Consider the following 25,387-nt stretch of genomic DNA (forward strand, 5'->3'; position numbering starts at 1 on the left):
TATGCGTGTGCTTGGCTAGCGTTATGAAGGGGCGCTATCGTGACAGAACCCCCTCTTAAGGCTCGCCGACTCGGCGGCCGTCCAGGTTTTCCTGGATGGTTCATATGGAATTGTTCTAACAGGTCTGGACAGTGGAGATTCTGCACTGGTTCCCAAGTTCTATCCTCTACCCCAAAGCCTTTCCAGTCCACCAGATACTGTACCCGCTCCCTAACCACTCGAGAGTCTAACAGTTGGTGTACTTCATACTCTTCTTGCCCGTCTACGATCAATGAAGGGGGTTGATCTAGCACCCGTACATTTGCAGGACAGGGTTGGAGCAGGGACACATGAAACACTGGGTGAATTCGCCAGGACGGGGGTAGGGCTATTCTCATAGCAACAGGGTTAATGACCTCTTTGATGCTGTAAGGACCGATGTATTTAGGTTTTAATTTGTCTATTCCCTTCAGGTGTATGCTTTTTGTGGCCAGCCAGACCTTATCTCCCACCTTGTATTCAGGTTCTTTGGATCTCTTTCTGTCGGCAAACATTTTCTGTGCAGATTGGGCAAGGACGAGGTGTCTTCTGGCATCGAGGAGTACCGCTCTGAGATGAGCATGGTGTTCTTAAATGCTCGGGAGGGTGGATGTTATAGGCCAATCGAAGGGGAGCATTTTTGGATGATGTCCCAACAGGCAAAAGAAAGGAGAGCATCCCAGCATAGAATGTTCAGAATTATTGTATGCGAATTCCGCTGTCCACAGCAATGTGACCCAGTCTGTGGTGTTCTGCAGCGTGAAACAGCGGAGATTGTGCTCCAGGGTCTGGTTCAGGCGTTCAGTTTTACCGTCCGTTTGGAGGTGGTAACTAGTTGAAAGCTTGGCTTTGATGTTCATTGTAGTGCACAATGTCTTCCAAAATCAAGAGGTAAACTGTGTTCCTCGGTCCGTAATCAACACACTGGGAATCCCATGGGCTCTTACCACGTGTTGTAGCATTATCAAGGCCAATTCATATGAGGTAGGTAACTTTTCTAAAGGAATGAAGTGTCCCATCTTGGTCAAATGATCAACTATTACCAACACCACGGTATATCCCTGACAGGGGGGCATCTCCACGATGAAATCCATTGATATGGTATGCCAAGGTCGAGGAGGGATCGGTATGGTCTGTAACAGCCCTGTGGGCTTAGAGTGACTTGCTTTTCCCTGTGCGCATACTGAACAGGTTTTGACGTAGTCTTTGGTATCTGCCTTCAGCGAAGGCCACCAAAAGGAGCGCTCGATACCGGTTATGGTTTTATGTATTCCCGCATGTCCCTCTAAAACAGAATCGTGAGCCCACGTAAGTACTTGCTGTTGTAAGTCGGAATTGGGGACATACAGTGCATGGCGGTAGTATAACAGACTGTCTTTTTCCACTCGATTTCCGGGGTCTTCCGTAAGCCAGGACTGAATATCCGCCTCTGTTAAAGATGCTCGGATATCCTCCAGAAAGTTTCCTGCCTTGAGTGACGCTATGGTTTGGTTTTGAACCGTCCCTTCCGCAAGGATGAACGGGGGTTCAGGGTTTTGCGGGGTTGTTTCATCCCCTTCCTCAGGAAGGCATGAGAGGGCATCCGCTTTTCCGTTTTGCGGTCCTGGTCGGTACTTGATAACAAAATCATAATCGGAAAAGAAAAGGGTCCAACGTAACTGGTGTGGTGTGAGCACTTTGACAGTTTTCAGGAATAGCAAATTTCGGTGGTCCGTGTATATTTCGAAGGTATGATGAGCACCCATAAGATAATGTCACCATTCCTCGCAAGCTTGTTTTATCGCCAATAGCTCCTTATCGGTTATAGAATAGTTCACTTCACTGGGGTTAAGTTTCTTGGAAAAATACGCCACGGGGTGAAGCTGTCCTGTTTTGGGATGTCGTTGCGACAACACTCCTCCTAAGGCGTATTGTGAGGCATCCGTTTCTACGATAAACGGGAGTTGAGGGTCTGGATGACGCAAGATAGGTGCCCGTGTGAACCTGTCCTTTAAGCACCTGAAGGACTGTTCAGCCGCTTCTCCCCAAATGAAAGGTGCATTCTTCTTTAGGAGACAGGAGATGGGCTGAATGATTTTCGAGAAGTCCTTTATAAAACGTCGGTAGTAATTGGCAAATCCTAAGAAACTTTGCACTGATTTTACGTGATGGGGTGTTTTCCTCTGAGTGATTGCCTCTACCTTGCCGGTATCCATCTGAAACCCTCGAGCATTGATGATGTAACCTAAGAATGCTACCTCTGGTGTGTGGAATAGACACTTCTCCAGTTTGGCATACAGGGAGTGCTGACGAAGTCGGTCCAACACCGCCTTTACGTGGGTCACATGTTCCTGAAGAGTCGAAGAATAGATGAGTATGTCGTCTATATAGCCCATACAAAACGTTTCTAGGAATCCCCTCAAGACCTCGTCCATAAAATATTGGAACGCTGTCGGGGGATTACAGAGCCCGAACGGCATTACCTGGTACTCGAAGAGTCCGAATTTTGTTCGGAAGGCTGTTTTCCATTCGTCCCCACTCTTTACTCTGACTAAGTGGTAAGCTCACCGAAGATCCAGTTTCGGGAAGTATCGAGCTCCCTTGATTTGATCCAGGAGTACAGGAATCAGTGGTAAGGGATAGCGGTTTTTAATGGTTACACGGTTAATCGCTCGATAATCTGTACAGGTTCGGAGCTCATCACAATCTTTCTTGGGAATGAAAAAGAGGGGAGACGAAGCAGGGGAGGATGAATGTGTTATAAACCCCAAGGCCAAGTTCTCTTCAAGATAATTCTTTAGGTAATGAGTTTCGGCCTCTGTTAATGCATATACCCTGCTACATGGGATTTCCGCTCCCGGAATCAGCTCGATGCGGCAGTCATAGACTCGATGTGGAGGGAGTTGTGTAGCCGTTTGTTTATCAAAGAGGGATCGGTATTCCAGGTATACGTCAGGCAACGTAGTAACACAACAATATGCCTCCAGTCTGCTTGCGGTGGCTACTAGTCTTGCTTTTGTGGGTAATGCGTTTTCTAGAGGAGCGGTTTCTCTGGTGCAATGCTCCTTGCAATACTCTGACTCCATGGTTACAGTGCGAGCCGCCCAGTGCACCTCCGGATCATGAAGTGTCAGCCACGTCATTCCTAGGATGAGACAGAACTGTGGAGCGTCTATGAGGTCAAACTGGATGTACTCATAATGGTCCTCACCAAACTGCATCAAAAGAGGAAGGGTATGGGACGTAACCGGTCCTGACGTCAGCACGGAACCATCCACTGCTTTCACGCATTCAGGGTTCTTTTTTCTTTCCCACGGAACACCAATGGACTGAGCCTATTTCAAGTCCATGTAATTTCCTGTCGCTCCTGAATCCAATAGTGCATCAGTCTCAAGTGGTGACCCCATGGTAAACCATAAAGAGACACATACGTTCAGATGAGCCACTGCGGGTTGTAATGTATCGGCTATTACTGAAGAGATCAAGGTACGTCGTTCGCCCGATCCAGTGATCTCGATCTGATTCGGGCTCTTCAGTTTTCCGGCATCTCGCTTGTTCCCATCACAACAGGACCCCTCGGAGGCATGCTTCGCTCAGGAAGCTGAGCTCGGGCTCGGCACTCTCTGATTAAATGTCCCCCTTTTCCGCAATACAAGCACAGTTTCATCTTTCGCCGTTTTTCTCGTTCTTCTACAGAGAGGGGACTTCGAATGCCTCCAATTTGCATAGGCTCTGCTCCCTCTGTGGTCTTGGGTTTAGTGTCTACTGACTCTTTCGGTTTGGGATACCAGAGGCGTGTTTCTCCCCTGTTCTTGTCTCCTCTTCTTTCCTGTAGGTGATGATCTGATTGAGCCGTAAGCTCGATCATCTCTTCGCAGGTTTGGGGTAATTGCACCACTTGTGAAAGAACATCTTTCAGCTCCCCTCTCAATCCCTGGTAGAATAAGGTGGTTCATTTTTCTGGAGGCCAGTCGGTTTCGACCACCAAGCGATTGAATGAGGTGATATAGGTCAACAGATCTTGAGACCCTTGTCGCAACGTAAGTAGCTCCCGATCCAAAGTCATCATATGGGTCTTACGGTCAAACAGCTTTCTTAGTTCTGTGCAAAAGTCTGAGAACCTATGCAACACAGGATCATTTCTCTCCATTAAAAGTATAGTCCAGCTTGCGGCGTTTCCTCCCATGTAGGACATCATGAACGCTGTCTTGGCTGTTTAATCCTGAAAGACAGCAGGTTTGCACAGAAAGTGCAGCCTGCATTGATTGAGAAACGTTTCGAATTTTTTTCGGGTCGCCGTAGAAGCGTTCAGGAGGCGCCAAAGGAATACCGGAATTTTGTATCACATGTACGGTAGGCACTGAGTCAGTGGTAGGCAGAGGTCCATGAGGGGCTGCAAAGAATCCCCCACCTTGTGCTATACTACCTGAAGGAGGATGTGCTGTCTGCCCAGGGGGGGGTAGTGTTGCTTCTCTAATGTATGGGCTAGTCCCTGGGCCTTTTCGGGATAGACCCGCCACCTCTCTCCGTAGTGTGCTCATCTCTTTCCTAAGATCCTGATTTTCTACGCGTGCGGTTTGCACCACCAGCTGCAGAGCATTTATGCTCTCCAGCAACGAGGTCAACACCACATTGGTGTCCATCGTTCAGGCTGGGCGTCTAACTTGGGCTTGACAATCTGTCAGGTTGTCAGTGGCACAGGTAGAACCGAAAGCCACTAACCTCTTCTCAGCAGCCAGCAGGAACGACGGCGCGCTGAGGAGCCGCCCTACTCCCCGGAATGCTACTCCCCACAGTGCAACGGACGCAACTATGGAAAACAGCACCCTGGGGAAAAGGGAAGGGGACAAAATAATAAAGGAAGCTGCCGGGAATCCGTCAGTCTTGGGTCTGGTCTGGAATCTGCTCCCTCTTAGCGTGTGTGCTCTGTGTGGGGGAGACAAGAAGGACACACAAGCGTGATTTGCAGATTTATCACTCTCACGTAAATTACTTGGGACTAATCATGCACACCATACAAGGAGCCCGGCAGCCGCTGTCCCTGAATACAGGAATGGCTCTCTTTCATTCCCAGGTGAGTAGTCGGCGAACTGTTGGCGCCTGGTATGCCAACTGCTTCCAGGAAGTAGAGTAGGAATAGGTGGTACACAAACACCTATCAAACGAGTCTTGAACAAGATTCTCTTTGCTGTTAACATCACAGCAATAATCAGAGGCAAGGACAAGGGGCCCTTAGGAGAAGCACCTCAGTATATGCTGACAACGTCCTCACATTACGGAGCTACCAGCGGGGCAGCCGCTAACGGTGCGCTGTGTATTTCTGACTCCCAGGCCGAAAGAATAGGCCGGCGGCAGGAGGTGATTTGCCGGAAATACCCAAAAATGCGGGCTTCACCGTAAATGTCTGAAAAAGCGGGCTTAGCGGTGAATGTCAATATTGCGGGCTTGCCGTAACCTAACGTTTCAACGGCTACTCGGGGAGCTGCGGAGTACTCGGGTGAGTGTCTCTGTACCTAGGAATCCTCGCGTTCTCTTGAGGAGCGAGAGGAATGACAGTACCTGTAAATCGGGAACGGGGATTCGTGGTCCGAGCTGGAAAGTCCGAGGGAATTCTCGGCGGGCTCTTCAATCTCCCAACATGCGTCGTCTTCCCCTAATCCTCCTGCAGGTAGGAAAGTGTCCGCTCTCAACGGGTTCAAAGCTTTCAAATTGTCAAGCACCTTCCCACTGTGTGGGAGGCGCTTATATGGAGGCGTTTCCTTGAGCCGGTTGTTTGATTGGCAGTGATCAGCCCCACTGCCTTCTGGGATGTGTAGTGCCGTGGACTCCTTTTCCACTTACACCAGTGTTGACTTACACATAGGGATTTGTATGGGTATGCGTGTGCTTGGCTAGCGTTATGAAGGGGCGCTATCGTGACAGTCTAGCTCGAACTACCAAGCCATGTCTTCCCTGGACCAGAAACAAGCATCCTGGGACCGGTTTCTGGTTCATAACCCTCATCAGCTAGGCTATCTTGAATCCAGTGGCAAAGTGAGCAAGGGACCCATGTCTGGGCATACCCTGCCAACTTAGGGTGAACAAAGCGATACCAAAGGGGATGATGGACGGAGCGCTTGAGCAAATCAAACACTCACCCCCAGTCAACTGATCTGGGTTTAATCCATAATCATTCTTTAGCTCAGTCCACCACCCCAGTTCAGACATGGCCATATGCAAATCAGTCTGACCCTGTGCCTCATGGGAACAGTCCAGCAAGAAATACCAAGCCATGTCTTCCCTGGACCGGAAACAAGCATCCTGGGACCGGTTTCGGGTTCATAACCCTCATCAGCCAGGCTATCTTGAATCCAGTGGCAAAGTGAGCAAGGGACCCATGTTTGGCCTTACGTCAGCGGCAGCTGTGTTACAGCGCACCATGCACAACATCTTTGGGGATTGTAATAATGCGATGTGTTTTCAGGACGATATCCTGGTGTTTGCTCATAACAAAATCGATCATGATCATGCTTTGGATTTAGTTCTAGGTAGATAATCTTCTAATGGGTTGATGGTGAAGCATACGAAATGTAAATTTGGGGTAACATCAGTGACTTATCCAGGTCATGTACTTTGTGAGGACGGCATCAGACCCAAACCTGAGCTAGTTTAAGCAATTCGGTTAGCACCTTCTCCTACTTCAAAAGATGATGTAAGATCATTCTTAGGTTTCACTGAATTCTACGCTAAAAACATACAGAATTTTTCATGCAGAGTATTCAATATTAGGCAGTTATTAAAAAAGAAGAGCAAATTTACGTGGAGTGAGGAGTGTAAGAAAGAGTTCAAGGATGTAAAATATGCCATTAAAAATGCCACAGCTCTCAATAGTTTTTACCTCCTAATTTCTTGTGTTACCACGGATGCTAGCTCAAAAGGTTTAGGAGCGGTGCTTGCACAGAAACTGTAGAAGGGTAAAGAAACTATCATTGCTTTGCCTCTAAAACTTTGACTCCTTAAGAAAAATACTCAACTATTGAAAGGGAAACTTTGGCCTGTGTGTGGGCTTTGGAGCATTTTAGGGTGTTTGTATGGGGCAAAGAATGTGAGATCCACAGTAATCATAAACCCTTAGTATATTTGCTCACTACCGATGGTATGATGAATACCTCTGTTGGAATTGCCATAATGTCCATGAGACTGCAAGATTTTATTTACAAAATTGTGTATGTCCCTGGCAAAGAAAATGTTACTGCTGACTTTTTATCCAGACTTCCTTTACCCCTTAAGAAGCATGTTCATAATCTTTGGGATGATTTTCAAATTGCTCTAGTGCATGATGAGGGTCCCCTACCCATTAAGAATGAAAAGTGGTCTACTGAATACCTGAAAGATCACACTTTGCAAAAAGTTCAAAAATGTATCCTTGAAGGCTGGCACTCTAAGAAAGATTTCACTCCTGAACTTTAAAAGTTTTTGGGAGGTGAGAAATGAATTATCATTCACTAATGGTACCATTTGGAGGGGAGACAGAGTTGCACCTCTTACTGGTATGAGACATACTGTTGTCCTTCATGGTCATGTGGGTCCCAATGGCATTGTGAGAACCAGGCAATCAGTAAAAGAAAAATTTTGGTGGCCAGGATTAGACATCTTCGTGGAGCGCATTGTTAGAGATTGTGTCACCTGTGCTAATGCTGAAAAGTCTTTAAAAACACTTATACCTAACATGAGTGAACACTGTGTTCCCAATGGGCCCTGTGAGACTATTGCTATGGATATTATGGGTCCTATTGGTCCAATGAACACATTCAATATAGCTGCTATTGATATATTCTCTAGGTGGCCTGTGATAAAAAATTGTAGAGAGAGTGAACATTGATACTGTATTGCTATTTCTTGATGAAACTTTCACCGTGGAAGGTTTACCCATCCGTGTTATTACTGATAACGGGGTACAATTCATTTCTAACAAGGCCAAGGACTATTTTCAAAAGGTTGGTGTCATACATTGTGCTACTTCTTTATATAACCCTAGTGGTAATGGTGTCATTGAGAAATGTAATAGGGTACTTAAGGGCACCATACAAATCACTGAAGTTGAGGATGACAAGTGGGAGTTTCAAGTAGTGAAAACCATGTGGAAGTATAGAACCACTCCCAATGACATGACTGATTGTTCCCCCTTTGAAATAATGAGGGGGAGATTACCAAGAACCAAAAGTAGTCCTTCTTGGTTAGTCACTTCCACCAGGAGTCGCATTGACTTAGACTTGGTTAAGAAAAAGATTGAAAAAACTCATGTGGTCAATAAGCACAGATTTAATTTAAAGAAAGGTTCCAAGATTGATCCTATTGTCCAGGTTGGTATGCTGGTTAAAGTAAAAAAACCTTGGAGAGTTCCGAAGGGTCAAAGTCAATTTATGGGACCATTTACTGTAAGAGATGTTTTAAAAAACTCAGTTAGACTTTCCAATGGGAAAGTATGGAATCTTAGCAGAATTGTTGTGCTCAAAGGTAATGAGAACTTGTATCGCGAGGAATGCATTGCACCTAGGCACAATTTTGATACTGAGGACATTGTTGGTAGTAGTTCTGTGGTTCTTGATGGCATTCAATATAGTGGCGAACAGAGTACAGAGATTCTTAGTCCTCCTGCTCCCACTGTGTCCACCGACACCAGCAGTTCTCATGTCAATGATAAGGTGTCTGTTCCCAAATTGCTTGAAACCAAGCGTTTGCGCAAAAAACCTGTATGGCTTTCTGATTTTGTTACTCGCATTAGAGATAAGTTGTATACATGACATTTTTGTTCGTTTCTGGTTCTTCGCTGTTTTTTCTTCGTTTTTTTGGTTAAGGGGAAGATGTGTTGTGTACATGGTTGCCATGTTTCTTTTACTTGGCAATCATGTTCTCAGCACGGACCCTTCATTCTTTATTCATTCTAGAGTGTAAGGTCCGTGCCGTGCTCTTTGGGTCAGTTGGAGGTTGGATGTTGATGGCACTGGACGCTCTCTGGTAATGCAGTATTTCTATTGGAATAAACTACTTCTACACTCTCTGCTGCTCGTCTGGATTACTGAACAAGTAACCAATCATTGACCGAGATTGGCAGCCCGCTGTAGCTGAGAGACTAATGCTGCTGCTGACATCGTAGCCCTGGCACTCCATCAGAACAAATTGTGTTCCCTGATGGGTGGGAGGCTGCAACTGCTGAATACAGCCAGTGATTGAAGTGCTTTCTTTTATTCAAAAGAGTGGGCTGGACAACACATTATTATGTTTGTATACTGCTTACTGTGTCCCCCATGCAATCTCCTTGAAAAGTCATTGACTGTTTTCCATTGCTACCCTGAGAGTCAAGTGAGGAAAGGGCGTACTTGCCCATTGTAGGACAGACCCAAAGACACAAGTAGCAAATGGATTCAATAACCAGAATTGTGGTCCAGTATCCCTTGCCTGACCTGTGCACCTCCTTACAGGGTCTGACAAGCAGAATCTGGATTTTTGATCCTGTTCATGTAAAATTGTACGACTAGGATTCTGGTTAACACAGGAAAAGTTCTTATGTAGACAATGAGAAACAAGGGTGAAAACAACAAGCCCTGAAGCATTCCGCATTTTAACTTCTTAAATAACATAGAAGTTAAAAGCTCTATTGATTCACAATGACTCGTAAGTAACAACTAAATCCATCACTTTTATCCTCAGTACTTCCAATTTATTGAGTAGCATGCCATGACCAATAGTGTTAAAAACTTCTTGGGATCCTAAGCTATCTGCAGCAGTAGGCTGTGCGTCATTGAGCATGGACACAGCTCCTGGTTCCCTGATTCATCTCAGGTGGCATTTGACATTTTGTCCTCATAATAGTATGATAATTACCAAAATCATGGCATTATTGAAGTTATCAGCCTGTAAGACCACTTGAGATTTCTTATGCCCCAAGAAAATCTCCATCGCTAACTGAATTCACATAGTTGCATCTCTTAGATATTTAATCAACACAGTCCAAAGAGTGTAAACAGGAACTGTCCTGATATGAACTTTTCAGATAATTAACAGCGTATCATTGCTGACACTCCAAATCTTTTACTCTCCTTATCAGCATTTTCTGCACAAATTCTGGGAGGAATGAAAAAACTATTTTAGTATAGATCCTGTGATCAGGAGCATGGCTCGTGGAGTGTTCTCCTGTTTGACTGTTGTCCAGTTTGGGATGCAGGAGGTAAAGTAAGGGAAGAAAATTGTTCCTATTGTTTGTTATCTCCACAACCTTGTTGATGGGCATAAGCTCACCGCTCCATCTCTTCCCTCTGGAGTTGTCCTGAAAAGGCAAATAAAATGTCTCACTTCCTTGCTCTAACATTTATGACCTAGATTTATTTGGTATATCAAGGAGATTAATGGTATACTAAACTCTAACCCTTTTAGTATTACAAACACAGCTCCCTCATCCAGTAGTTCAGCCTGTGTTTATCATTGTTGTCACTGTTGTTTTAAATATGAATTTGATAGATGGGCACCTGGCTGAATATCACAATCTATGTGTTGCATAGATCTTTGTTAGCATGGAACTGAGTCTATGCCTCAGAAATTGGGCAGTGGCAACATTTAATTTTATATAGCTTAAGACAAAAAGCGGGCTGTTTATTGGTATGTGCTTTTTAACACAATTGGCCATCCTTTTAACTTGTGTGTAAAGTAGCTTTGAATACCATTATTTTAACTGTAAATGTGGGCCTGATTACTGTGTCGGATGGACTTGTGTCCTCCCGACACCGTCTCGGTCCTGGGACCTCCGGTCAGCGTTCCCGGTCAGCTAATTCCAATGCGACCGAACACTGTTCAGTCACATGCTCCCATTTCTCAATAGGAGCTTGTGTTACAACCGTAAACGGGCCGCAGCACAAGCTTACATTGAAAAATGTGAGGTGATGTTCATCCCAGCACCCCGTGGCAGGCACATCAAGGTGCCTGCCACAAGGTGCAGGGATTAACGGGTGCACCATAGGTGCCCCCATGGCCCCCAACCTGAGGCCGCAAGCACAAGGGGACCCTGCTGGGGGCCCCCAAACATGCTTTGTGATATGGTTTCAATGTCGGACAGGCCGGCATGGAAACCATGCCGGAAACTGTGCATCGTAATCCGAGAAGCGGAAAGGGCTGTCCTTCGGGATTACGAACCAATTCCGACTAGCCGATGTGCTCCATGATCTCGTCGTAAGCCAGCCGGAATGAAAAGACGATTTACGTTCTGACCACCAGCATTGTAATGCGGTATTCATAAAGTAAACCAAACAGCCGATTATGATGCAGACAGGAAGGCTTTACAGGCCGCATCGTGATCGGCCTCTGTTTCATCTAACAGGCAGGCACCGAAACTAAGGCCCTATTTCTGAGAAAGACTCCGCCAAATGTAATACCCATGAGGTGAAACGTGTTGATGTTCAAAGAAAGGTGATCACATATCTAATGAAAGTAGATTGAATACAGGATAGATACATACACTGAAGATAACAGAATAAAAATTGCTTCCTGATCTGTATATCCTTCCATGTCCCACTCAATGTTATAGCCCTGGAAGGGAGCACTCTGGTGTGTGAGGTAACCATTATTTTCATATGATACCCCTAATTTAAGTCAGTGGACCTATAAAAGTAGACGTAGTTTTGCATTAAAATCGTACAAAAAATCTTAACAAATGCTTTTTGTCCCTCTATAGTATACAAAAGTAATGTATGGAATGTTTGAATTAAATTCAGCCACTGGTAATCACTCATGGCGGCATCCCAAACCTGTATTTATTTTTCACACCATGCCACCTTAGTTTGCACCCAGCCATATGTAAATCAGTATTGACTCAACTGCAAAAGGAGCAGTTCAGCCCAAACTGCCAGGCCAGGTACTTTGTGAAACAGAACACAAGCAACCCAGGATGTGTTTACCCTAGTTAGGAAGTTAGGACTCATCAGGCAGGTATAGTTTGATTCCAGTGACACAGTGTGCATAGGTCCAACATCTGAGCATACCCTTCCCACATAGGTCAACACACTAAAGCATACAAAAGAGATGGATAGAATACTTGAATTAATCTCAGCCACTGATAATTACTCGGGCCTCATCCCAATCCATCGTTATATTGTGCACCATGCCACCTCAGTTCAGACCCAGCCATATGCAATCGGTCTTGCCCCTACTCCAGGGGAAGCAGTCCACCCCGAACTGTCTGGTCCTCCTGGAATCAGAACACAAGCAACCCTGGACCATGTTAAACCTATTTAGGGCTAATCTGCCACGTATAGCTTGGTTCCAGTGACACAGTGTGCACAGGACCAACATCTGGGCATACCCTTTCCACTGATAGCGACACACTGAAGTGTACAAAAGTTATCGGTAGAATGCTTGACTTAATCTGAGCCACTGGTAATTACTGATTTATTTTTCTCTATGAACAAACTCTCTTGAGTAATGCAGTGGTGATGGTTAGTGGGTTTTTTCACTTCAAATCGTTTTTATTGAAGATTTTATAAGACAGGAATTATATGTTGGAGAGGCGAGGAAGATGCTATGGGGATAGGGTATAATGCAGATCAGTTGGAGAATTCCAGGGTAGTATCAAGGTGTAGGAGAGAAATTAGAGCGTGAGGTGAAAGGAAAGCGAGAGGTTGCATGGAAGCAAGGAGGAGACGGAAGAAGTAGGGAAGGGTGTGAGAGGGGATGAGAGGGGGTGAAGGGATGGGGTAGGGTGTAAATTGGTAGGGGAAGAGGAGGGTGTTTGATCCAATATCATACTATTATAATACTTATGAGGACCACTGTAAATGTAAAAGTTGACATTGTGTACAGAAAAACGGGAACTAGGCTCTAAGCATTATATATGTCATGCTTTGCTACCCGATGCGCCAGTGAGCATGTCATCTCCAGCAAAAAAGAAAAACGAAGGAAATGAGCAGTACATGAGGCTATGCTCGTTTTAAATTGCAGATTGGTTGTGACAGTTTATATCTAGCTGGGGGTTCATGCAGTACTTAATTTGTAAAAGAATGAGTGCCAGGACTCAAACGTTTCCTTAGAATCCTGCGACCTGCACTATCGAGTGTCGAATACCCAGACTACATAGTCTTGATTTTCCCTTTTGTCATTAATCACCAGTTACTTCCTGCCTTTTTGTCAGGCTCTTTATGGTTCTTTTTCATCCCTACTTCCTTTGTTTATCATTTTATTTCTGTCTTACTCTTCCTCCCTATTACCCCCTTATGTTTTTCTCTCTCTTTCTCTGGGTCAAATTCTGAAAGGACAAATATGAGCTGGTCCCCAAAAATGAATGCTGGTGGGCTCCACCTGCAATAACATGCTCACATTAAGCACTGGGTCGTGCACTTTTTGCAATATCTGTCTGCAATAGAAATTCCTCCACTGATTCCCTTTGGTAGATAACCCCATATTGACAGTATTGTAGCAGAATATTGTCCCTAAAATGTCATCTAATAGCGATAGTGTGTCTTAGATAGCATTCACAAAAATATCACCATATTGAAGTTAATAATAGAAAATCTATATCCAGTGGGACGATATATTTGACGCAATATTTTTATCATATGATATTTTTGGTAACAACATTCTGATATGCCACCATGTCGATAGGAGGATGTTTTCTGTCTGGATTACAATTATATTGAATGGTGATCATGGTCAGTGATACCAAACTACGTTGTTGATGAGTATTCTCTGTCAGGGTCATATATTTATTATTTATTAGTAATTACAGTTTGCAAGAACCATTTACTCTCTGGAACTATTCGTGGTTGGTTATGATAGTGTATGTCCGTATAACCAAGTATTGATTGGTTTCTGACTGCCTGTCTGTGATAGCCTTTCATTATGTGGTGATTATTATCTGTGATAGTCATTTGCTTGTTGGTGACTATTTACTGTCTGTGGTAGTCATCTATTCCTCAGTGAATAGTATTTTTCTCTTTGTGATGTACACATGTTTCACTGTATGTGCCACACCCTCCTACTGTTTGGTTGAAACTATAATTTGTTGGTGAGGATAGTATATGTCTGTGTAGCTAAATACTGATTGACTAGTCAGTGCCTGTCTGTGATAACCTTCCATTACTTGGTGATTATTATCTGTGATAGGGATCTATGTGCTGGTGATTATTTACTGTCTGTGGTGGTCATCTATCAGTAATTAGTGTTTTTCTCTTTGCTGTTTACACATATTTCAATCTATGTGCCAGCCGCATACTGTTAGGTTGAAGTACATTTGAAACACAAGTACGCATAGAGAGCTGTTGTGTGTATAACTATCCATGGATTAGATGTTTTTTGTCTGTCTGTGACAGAATCTACCTATACATTCATTTTCCGTGATACCCATATATTGATTGTTGGTTATTGTTTTTGACTGCAATCAATTGGTTGATGTTTACTGTGTACATTTGATAGCCTCATATTCATTTGTGATTGTTTTCCTGTGATAGCCACCTACTGCTTGGTGAACAATGTCTGAATGTGTTGGCCTTTTGATTGATGTCTGAAAGTTGAATAAAGTATTGAATGTCCGATCACCATCCAATGATTAGTGGCTATTGCTGATGGGCTTGTAATGTTTCTAATATCCTGACATCGATTGATGGATATTGTCATAAACATCATATTTTGAATGGTTTGTTGTTGTCTGTCTGCAATTAACAACTATTGATTGGTAGCTGTTGTCTGCAACAATTATCTGATGATTGGTGGAACTGTGTAGGTGAGCCATTTATGATAATTGTTGATTATTATCATTAATTGAATAGCAGGGTGTGCTTATGAGAGCCATAGATTTATTGATGGCTTTATTTCTTTTTTGTTTATGTGGATATTTGTGAGAGCTACATATATCCGTGTGGGGTCTTTAGAATGTGTGTCCTCCAGGCATATTGATAAAGGTGGAAGTTTGGCTTACCAGTCAATTATACATGATTACCATCGGATCAGCTGATAATTATAATCTCAGAGGTCCAAAGGAGGGCGAATATCAATGTGTTCTCTGATTGGTTTGGGCATGTTTCAAAGTTTGTGGGGTGGTAAACTCTGTCTGAACAATTCATTGGGAAAAACTAGGCTTGATATCCGTAGTCTGAAAAAGTTTAAGCACTTGGAAACAGACTGACAATTACGGGGAGTGAGCAATGGGAATGTGTTCATTGGAGGGTAGTCGAACCCCAAAAGAATACTAAGGTCCTGATTCAGAGTTTGGCTGATGGGCTACTATGTCACAAATGAGATGTATAGTGCTTCACCTTATTACCAGAAAAGTAGGACTTAATGTTGTAATAAGAACAGGATATCCGTCACATTTGTAAGTCAGTTAGAGGGCTTTTTGTTGATCTGAAAAGCCTGAGAATTGTGAGAGATTCAAAGAAGAACAGGACAGCTGATTGTTGTTTGACCTGGCATCATTGGTGTGTCTTTGCCTCCTGTTATTTTGATGTCTGTTGGACTTTGTTTTGGATGGTCTAGATGCTTTGAGCACTTTGCCACTGCTGTTCAGTGCAAGGTGCAAGTGCACCTTGTAAATTGTGTTTATGGATTGATGATTCCATTATTGACATATTTGATTTACTATTCAGTCCCTAATTCAGTGCACTGTATGTGTCCATGGCCTGTACTTCAAACACTGCTAGTGGGGCTGTTGCACTGATTGTGCCACCCACATAAGCAGCCTGTAAATGTAGCTCAGACCTGCCACTGCAGTGCCCGTACTCAGATTGGTACTGCCATGTTGACCTGGCAAGTGCACCCACTTGCCAGGCCATAACCTCTCTTTCCTTACATGTGAGTCACCCCTAAGGTAGGCCCAAAGTACCCCTGTGGGCAGGGTGCGGTGTATGTGAAAGGTAAGACATGTGTGTGGCATGGCCTGATAGTAAAATACTGCCAATTTCGTTTTTCACTATTGAAAGGCTATCTGTCCCATAGGATAGAATGGGAGTTCATTTATAACATCTTATAAATATAACTTCCCTTTGGGTCAAGATTGCAAGTTAAAGTTTAGTTTGCCTGAACTCAGACTATAATGATGCATCTTTTAGTTGAATGATTTTTACATTCTGTGTTTGAAAATACCACTTTTAAAAGTAGGTATTTGTTTGCTTAGCCATCCAGTGTGCCTCTGCTAGGTGTGGGTATTGACTGTCTGTCTTTGGAGTGACAGGGGCTGGGGATGTGTATTCTATTCAAACAGCCACTTGGGGGGGGGGGTGGGTGTCCTGCTTTTCCAAGGTGAGTCAGGGCTGGGCTGAATAGACCTGGGCTGCAGTCAGTGTAGGGGGAGGAGATTTCTTTCACACCTGAATGGGCCTGGTCTGCCTTCCTTGAACAATGCTATCTCCACCTCCTGCCAGGAAGGTGCACTAGAGAGGACAGAACTGGTTTTGGCTGGGCAAAGAGCTTCTCTGCCACCAGAGTACAAAGGATTTTGTGCTATAAAAAGTGAGGCCTAGACCCCAGACTTTTAGATTACTTCTGGAATTCAAGAAGAACCTTTGCCAAGGAGAAGAGCTGGAAAAACTGAGAAGTACTGTCCCTTTGTTGTGTGCAGTCTGGGGTTGCCCTACAGTGGATGTTTCTGCCAAGGAAAGGACAAGGACTTTGCTGTGTGCTGGGTCCCCTGCTTGAGGAAGATCTCCAATGGTTTGAAGTAGAGCTTGCCTCCTGTTTTTGAAGTCTTAGGTATACAAAGACTTCACCCCCAGCTTCCCTGAACTCCCTTGCTGAGAGTTCTGACCTGCCAAGAGGTAACTGTTGCTGTTCTCGACCTCTGGAGGTTGTCCCTGCTATTGGGAGCTGGAAAAGTAACGCAACGAGGAGAAGCGCGACGCATCTGCACCTGTTTCCGACGCATCACTGAAGAAACCGACTCATCGCCTGCCCGGGGCTCGAGAAATTGCCGCACACCGCATCAAGTGCACCGATCTACGGAGTCCGAGATCACTGCACCGATTCAGAATCAGGCCCCACAGTGCGGCTGCAAGAACCGACGCATCCCTGATCCTTACGCAACGCATCTCAGCACCAAGCCTGCAAGAACACCGGGGCTGCAGTAAGAAACTGATGCATCAGCTCCCCGCACAGTAGAAAACCGACACATCACCTCCACTTCAGTAAGGAACCGACGCATCACCGCCCCTGTGTGGCAGTAAGACACCAATGCATCACCTCCCCTGAAGTACGGAACCGACGCATCACCTTTCGTGGGTATAAGGAACCGACGCATCACCTTCCCTGCAACAGTTTTTGTTTGTGTGCTTGACTCATCCAAGGTACTTTGTGTGAAAAGTGTCACATCTGCAATTTGCTTTGAACAGAACTGTTTCTACCCTTTGAAAGTCCTATTTTTTGTACTGTATTGTGGATTTTTGTCGTTTTGGTTTTGTTTGGTTTAGATAAAGATTACTCATTTTTCTAAACTTGTGTGGTGTCCATTTGTAGTGTTTTTACTGTGTCACTTCATGCATGCACAAATGCTTTACACACTGCCTCTGAGATAAGCCTGTCTGCTCATGCCAAGCTACCAAGGGGGTGAGCAGGGGTTATTTTAGAAGTGTATCTCCCTTACCATGACTAGGAAAAAGGGTCCCTACTTGGACAACGGGGCAAACCATTGTCAACTAGAGACCCCCATTTCTAACAATATATTTTTTTATTTTTTATATTTGACTGATCTGTAGCGTTAGTATTTTCCATGTATGTATTTTTGATTGTGGTCTTTCATACAATAACACTGATGGTTAGTATTTTCAGAGATACCTATCTATTGGTTGATTGGTTTTGCCAGTTTTGTTTTGCATTGATTAGTGGTTACTGTTGTCATCCACTGATTACACTGTTGTCTTAGTAATAACCATATCTTTATGGATGTTTCTTATATTTATTTGATCTGTTAATTCATTAATTGGTATTTCATCCATGCCCATTTACGGGTTGATTCGCTTTGTAGGCATCATCCATTAAAGGACCAGTTACTTTTGTTTTATGTGATCTGTCCCCTCGCTTCCTCTCTCAGGAGATACCGCAAAGCTGGAGACGGTCTGGCTCTCGGGAATCTGCCAAAACGAGAAGAACGAGGTGATGAGCAGCAAGCTAGACATCGACAACATGGCGGGTGTCTTCTACATGCTGTTGGTGGCCATGGGACTGAGCTTGCTGGTCTTCGCCTGGGAACACCTGGTGTACTGGAGACTGCGCCACTCTGTCCCGCAGACCCCCAAACTCAATTGTCTTCTTGCCATGAGCAGAGTGAGTAACCCCTGTACCGCCCATCCACACTCTCCACCTCGCTCTTCACCAGAACCAGATTTTCACAAGCTACCATGCCATAAAGAAGTGCAAAACGTGATATTTCTACTGATACGAATGCGAAGAGATAGAACAGTTCTTTAAATTCTATATCGTTAACACTTCTCACCCAAACTACACCCCTCATATGAGACTGTCCCTCTGATGTAGCGCCCCAAATGCACTACTACATAAGTCCCACATGGATGCACATGTAGTGATAGATGCTGAACACTAGGGGGAGTATGATCGGTTCCCTGGACTCATTTTAATTCCTGCTGCAAAAATCACTTTCACCCTCCAAGGACAGTCCCCGAACAAACGGCCCCTGGCTCAGTTGAGAAATGCGCCTGCCCCCATCCGCCCATGAGATGATGCCGTGGTCCTCAGCCTCTGAGACACGATGCTCACTTCTTCTGGAAATGTCAGCAGTCACTCCACTATCTGCACCTACATCTGCCTTCACCTTTATTTATTGTGCAGTTTCCCCTATAACTTTCAGCAGGTTTGTCTTGCCAAAATTCACCCCTGGAAAATTACGTGGGATGCAGTAATTATAGTTCAACGCTAAATTCTGGTCCGTGCGCATGATTCGCAAACTAATGGGCACGCTGATAATGAGGGGCATAGTGGATACCCTAACTCTACGAGTACAGTGCAGGAAATCTGCACCAGGTGCAGGACCACATGCAATCAGCTCCTCAGTGCTCGTAGCCATCCCGAAGTATAAACTGGCCTCCTATGGCCTGACCCATGACCTCCCTGTATATGCCTGGCCTGCAACTGCTCTGACCTGAGGGTGGCCACCTGCCATCTCTGGAGCTCCCTATCTCCTCAGATCAATAGGGGCATCAGAAGATGGGCCCGAGGTCGCATTGTTCCTCAAGGTCCAGCTTTGTCAGAGCCCATCTCTCATGCTGCAAAATCTATGCAAAGATTTTGCAGAAAACCTGCCCGGTTTATTCATGGCATGTAACATGCCCAAAGCCACTAGCTTGTGCCAAATTTAGGATTGTTGTATTTTCGTTTTTTCTGACACTTTTTGTTAAAACTTAGCAACAGGTGCTTGTGACACGTGGGGCTGTCAAGGTGTTTCTGTAAAATCTTCCAGCACCGCTCCATATCAAAAGTAAAACCCATCTCACCTCGTTCCTGGACCAGGTAAAACACTGCTCTTTTCAGAGGCCCTCAACCCCACCACCAAACTAACCAAATGGCGACTGCTACCACCACATGTCCACATTAGTTGTTTGTTGATTACCACTACAGTGTTGTAACTGAATCTAAATATGTCTTCAAACTGACTCAGTGAGCCATTATAGTATCAGTGCTGAATAAAAGTTAAATAGCGGGAACTTCTGCAAAACAGGCTTCTGACTGTCTATAACTCTCTTGACAGGGAATTTACAGCTGCTTCAGTGGAGTTCAAAACCTGGAAAGCCCCTCTGGTGCCCGCACATCTGACGTCACCCCAAACACGGCTCAGGCCAGTGTGCTGAAGATGCTGCAGGCTGCCAAGGAAATGGTGTCCTCGAGCAGTGTGGGCAGCTCTCTGGACAACGTCACGCGCACCATAGAGAACTGGACCCAGCGGAGTGAGAGCCTTCAGAACCCTTTCTCAATGAAGACGCCTCATCTCATCACCCAGAACACGGCCATCCCCGGAAGAACAGGGTATCCTGCGAGTGTGGCAGCGGATAGGCCCAGGCGGGCCTATGCACCATATGCCATAGCCACTGCTACTTCCGGGTCACTTCCTTCAAGTATGGACACCAGCCTGCAGGTTTGTGAGAGGGGAGTGAGTCAGCACCCTTTGATGCTCCGGCCCTTTGCAGGACGAGGCGGCTACTCTGAAGAACAGTTCCTTCGAGGCACCACCACAAATGGCACACCCAGGTTTCTGCTCAGTGCTCCTCTCCAGTCATACCCAAGACCACAAATTGACCTCAGCACCATTTCAGGAGGCAAGGCACTCAAAAAGCTTCCCTTGCCAGATATCTACAATGGCCACCAAGACCCCACACCCAGAATGGATTTTAAATTGAAGCCAGAGCTCAGCCGGCATCAGGTTTTGGGGGAGACCAGTGACCGCCCAGTAAGGCCACTACCTGTGGCTGATAATAGCTTGATCTCAAAAGATCACTTTTTGCCTGTTTCATGCAGTGATAGTAGCTTCATGAAAGGCAGCAGGACTTGTGGACCTCTGGGTCTTGTGCCAGCCATATCAAGGAAGCAGGAAGCCCCTCCTCTCATGGGAAAGGAGATGCCTCCTAAAAAAACAACCCTGATAAGGGCAGCTTGGGAAAGGAATAAAAAGTTACAGGCCATTGGAATGCAAGCAGTTGAGGAACAGCCCTGTCATCAGGACAAGATGCCAGACTTGTTCCACAATGCAGGGTATGCCTCTGTAAACAATCCTGCACCAGTTCTCCATCCAGCTTCTTCCCAGGCAGCTTGCCCCAGCCACAAGTACAGCGGCCAGTGCTCAATGACCAACAACTCCCTGTCATGGAAGGACCCACGGCTTCTGCAGCCTCAGTCAATTCAGCTTCCCACTTACAATGATGCATGCCAACAGAACATGACTGGAGCACCTCCGGTACCAACTGTCCCACATAGCCAGTGCCCCTATGCAGACTCCTACACCAATCAACCACCTTATTTGGGGATGTTGTGTTCGGGTGCCACTATGCTCCCTGGACATGCTAGCACTGCTCCGTCCTGCTTAACCCATTCCTGGAACTCCAACATCATAGATGTTCCAGTTGAGGAGGATATGCTGACAGCATCCTTTATTGACCACACGCATGCAGGCTGCAGAGGACATAGGCACCCAGAGACCATCTTCTCACATTCGACGGCAATGGACAAGCAAGATATATTGGGTGCGCATGGAATGACTGTCCCATACACAGGAAAGTTATGGAGAAGAATATCGAGCTTAGAGTCAGAGGTCTAAATTGGGATAGAAGTCAGTAATATGGAAAGAAGCATTGCAGTTTTGTCATTTTTGCATGCATAAAACATCCAACAAGAGTGTGCACCATGAGGCAAGTTCTTTCATCAGACCTCGAACATGTGTTTCAGGGAGATGTTGACTCATCTAAACCAAAATGCGAGTGGCTCTCGATCTGTGAATGATTCAGAGCATGCATCCCTAGTTCGATGAGGATTCTTGAGTCCATACTTCTAATCCTGAAAGGACCCTGTCACCTTGTCCTAATTTATATGAATATTTATGAGTTCACACCACAATTTTTATAGGAATTACACTGTCCATGTTGCTAGGTCCTAAGTCATTGCTCCTTATCCATTGTGGAATTCTAAGTCCTTGGTTTATTAGCAATTGAAAGTCCACATTGCAGTGAGGTCTGCTAAGGCTATACTCTTAATCCACTGGGTAATGCAAAATCCACTCCTTTAGTTCAGAGATGATGTGCAATTCCAAACCTCTGAGCTTTTCTGGCACCTTGGGCTACTTGGGGATCCTGTGTCAATACAACTAATCCACTAGAGAATTCAGGGCCATTAACCCTCAGTGCAAGGTAAATCTATCCAGGCTCCTCGTTCCATGAACAATCTCTGAATTTAAACAGTGAGACAAATAGAAAGTCGATCGTTCCTTTTCAAAAGAAATCCAAAGTCTGTACAGGTATTGTGAATGATACCAAGCTAATTTACGTAGTTCCAGGACTGAGTCTGATTCCATATGTCTAACCCCTGTTTCTTATGCATAATCCTGTGAATGATTCTAGGGTTATACTCCTCTTCTCATAAGTAATCCTGAAATCTTACGTCTAGTCCATGAGGAAATGCTTAGTTCATATTTTAGCCACAAAAGTAGTCTTTAATCCACATGCCTGGACTAAAGAGGGTCCCCAGCCCATATTTCTAGTACCTTCAGCCCTCCTAAATCCAACCTCCTGGGACTTTTGTGAAGCCTGAATCCATTCTTCCAGCAGCAAGGGGAGTTCCTAATTATTATCTTAGTACCACAAAGAGTCATCCGTTCATCTTCATCAGCCTATCAGTGACTCCTAATTTCATGTCTATTGTCCCAGGAATGATTCTGAGCCTACATCCGATGATTAATCCTAGATTCATATGCATAGTACCAGGAGCGATACTGTGTCTGTATTCCTAGTTTCATGTAAAATCCGAATCCATACTGCACGTCAGTATTCAAATAGTTCATGGCTTAATTCCATAAGAAGGTCTGAGTTCAAATGCCTAATCCCAAAATTGACCCTGAATCCACACACATGGTGTGATTAGTGATCTTAGATTAAATTCACCTGCTGTTGTTGGAAATGTCACATTCATACTCCTAATCCCAAGAGGAGAATATAGTCAATATCAGAGTCCTATGAGCAGTCGTCAGTCCATACTCCAAGCACTTTTAGCAATCTGGAGCCCATACTCCTTGACTCAAGAGTGATCCTGAGATAAATCGGGGCAGCTCAAAGGAATAATAAGACAGGATGGTCATGACATGACCAAAAAGTGGCCTTTACCTGGACCAAAAATAGCATGAACTTCTGAGATTGAGTAAAAGCGTCCCACGCTCCACTGCAAGTTGGACAGCTTTTAAAAAGAACTTAAAATGGCCTTAAATAATCTGGGTCTTTACAGCCAGCAATATGGGGCTCTTATACCGCAGCACTGCTGAATTCATATATTTGCTGCTGGGACAAGCTCCCCAACCTGTTCAAAGTGCTATCAATGATCATACAGTTGCCAGTTACCTTTCCAGAAGGTCAATAAAATGTTGAAATATTCTATATAGAAGTTAATTGTTTCATGCCTTTGAATAACCTTTGTGAGTTGCTTCGATTTGTTTTTTCAAGGTGAATTGTGGTCACAAATGAAAAGTACAATTACAAGTGCAGAAAAGAAAGCTTTAAAACCGGGCATTACTTTGGAGGTCATGCCACCTTTTTATTGGATAAAGGGAAGTTGAAGATGTTACATAAATAGTGATAGGCTTAAAAGGCCTACCATGCGAATTAACTGAATCAGCCATAACCCAGCAGTATAGCTCAATAAGGGCCATATGTAGGTAGCATCACATTTACCGATTCATAAATACCGAATTTTACCGATTCGGTATTTATGAATCGGTAAATGTGATGTAGGTAATAATTCGGTAAATTTTACCGAATCGGAAAAATTCGGTAATTATGAATCGGTATTTACCGATTCGGTAATGAGGCATACCTTCCCATTGATTCCTATGGGCCTGGAGGCCCATAGGAATCAATGGGAAGGTATGCCTCATTACCGATTCGGTAAATACCGATTCGGTAATGGGGGGAGCATATTCAAGGGTGGCAGGGTGTCACATTGACACCCTGTTGCACCCCTGAATCTTGCATGTGTGCACATGTAGCGCACATACATGCCCTAAGGGCATGTATGTCTGCCACATGGCACTCTTAAATCTGCAAAATATTACTTTATGCAAGGTATTCGTTATTTATCACCAACCTGTATTTGGTGGTAAATAACAAATTCTTAATACTGATTTTCACTCTTTAGAGTGCTCCCTACATATGATTTCAGGATTCGGTATTTACCGAATCGGTATTTTACCGATTCAGTAATTTGCCGAATCCTGAAATATGCCTCCTACATCTCAAATAGCTAAATACCGGTCGGTAACGGGATATTTACCGAATTTCGTCCGTTACCGACTGGTATTTAGCTACCTACATGAGGCCCTTAATATTGAGGATTCCAAACGTGTGTGAGAGGAGTGACAAAGTGTTTCTAGCCCCATAGCTGAAGCAGACAGCTGTATTGGGAGCATTCCTCACAGCTGGATATCTCGCAACTTGCCCACCACCAATAGATACCCAAATGGCAAGGAATATGGTGCAACCGTAGAGGAAGTACAGTTGGAGGTGCCAAGTCGAAAGCTGGGAGCACCATCGCAGCAGGAGTGGGACAGCCCAACAAGCAGTCGGAGGTTCCAGCTGCCAGATAATGAGGCAACCACCATGTAGGCAGTCGAAAACATCCCTTTTTTTATTGTGGCTTGTGCTGCAGCCCGGAAAAGGGCAGCATAAGCCACAATAAAAAAGGGATGTTTTTAAACATCTGTGCACAGTGTGGTGCCTGGCACATGGTGCATGGATGTTTGAGTGGGCACCACATGTGCCCCCCATCTCACATATGAAGGCCCACTAGAAGACCCCAAAGTCCCTTTCCGACAGCCTTTCCATGGGACCACCATGGAAAGTCTTTAGGAAATAGACACTGTAATCCCTACGGCCAAGCACGGCCTTCATTGTACGGATTACAGTTCGACCAATGCACCGACGGGCTCCTTGAACCTATCGAAGGCATTAGTCTGTCCCTCCGACCAATGCGGTCCAACCGACTGTATCGTAATGTGCCGGTACGACCACTACCCTGGATGTCAGTGGGACCACCATCCCACCGACCGCCATCCTACTGACATCCTAAAGCGGGCCAAAGGGTATAAAGGAGGGGTGCAATTAAAAGCTGTTTTCTTTCTGATTATAGAGAATGTGCTCAGCAATGAGGGAGAGGGACAGACGACTACAGGCATTGGGGGATACAGTACACATCCTTAAACTCAATGCATCTGGGTACAGAAGCTAATTAAACTTTCTTCCTTCTGCCGGCACTGTATCAAAGGTTTTAGGTCTCAGTCTAATCTAACTGTAAAATGTTGTAACCTTTGGAATTTGTCAAGTAAAACAGCAGGTAGACCTTGAAAGGAAGTATTTGCATAATCAAGTTTTGATGAGTTAAAAATGTTAGCCATAGGACATTGACTGATGAAAATCAGTAAGGTAAAAAATCCTTTTTCAAGAGACCGCGATGTTAAAATTGATTTAAAAAACGGCAAGAATCCATAGGAATGAGGACCAGCGCAGGAATTGAAGCGATCATTAAAAGCTTCCTAAGGTAGGATCTAACTTATGTAGAAACCAGGTACCTAGGCCCTTGATAGAGAAGTCACTTCTGATTTGATAGTAGAAGATTGTGTATAGTGAACATATATTCATCCAAGTTAGATGATGCAAAAATATCCTCTGAGGGGCCTGGA

The 25,387-nt window shown here is 44.7% G+C and overlaps 1 protein-coding gene across 1 annotated transcript in view; it reads left to right on the forward strand.

Moving 5' to 3' along the window:
- The window catches only part of GRIN2C (glutamate ionotropic receptor NMDA type subunit 2C), an 895,681-nt gene extending 872,639 nt beyond the window's left edge, over window positions 1-23,042 (forward strand). The window contains exons 15-16 of the mRNA XM_085617084.1: window positions 18,038-18,270; window positions 19,709-23,042. Of these exons, the coding sequence (XP_085473210.1) occupies window positions 18,038-18,270; window positions 19,709-21,268 (1,793 nt within the window). The 3' untranslated portion in view covers window positions 21,269-23,042. The remainder of the gene's footprint in view (window positions 1-18,037; window positions 18,271-19,708) is intronic.
- The last annotated feature ends 2,345 nt before the right edge of the window (window positions 23,043-25,387 follow it).

Source organism: Triturus cristatus, chromosome 7 (assembly GCF_964204655.1).
Source record: "Triturus cristatus chromosome 7, aTriCri1.1, whole genome shotgun sequence".
Taxonomy (NCBI): domain Eukaryota; kingdom Metazoa; phylum Chordata; class Amphibia; order Caudata; family Salamandridae; genus Triturus; species Triturus cristatus.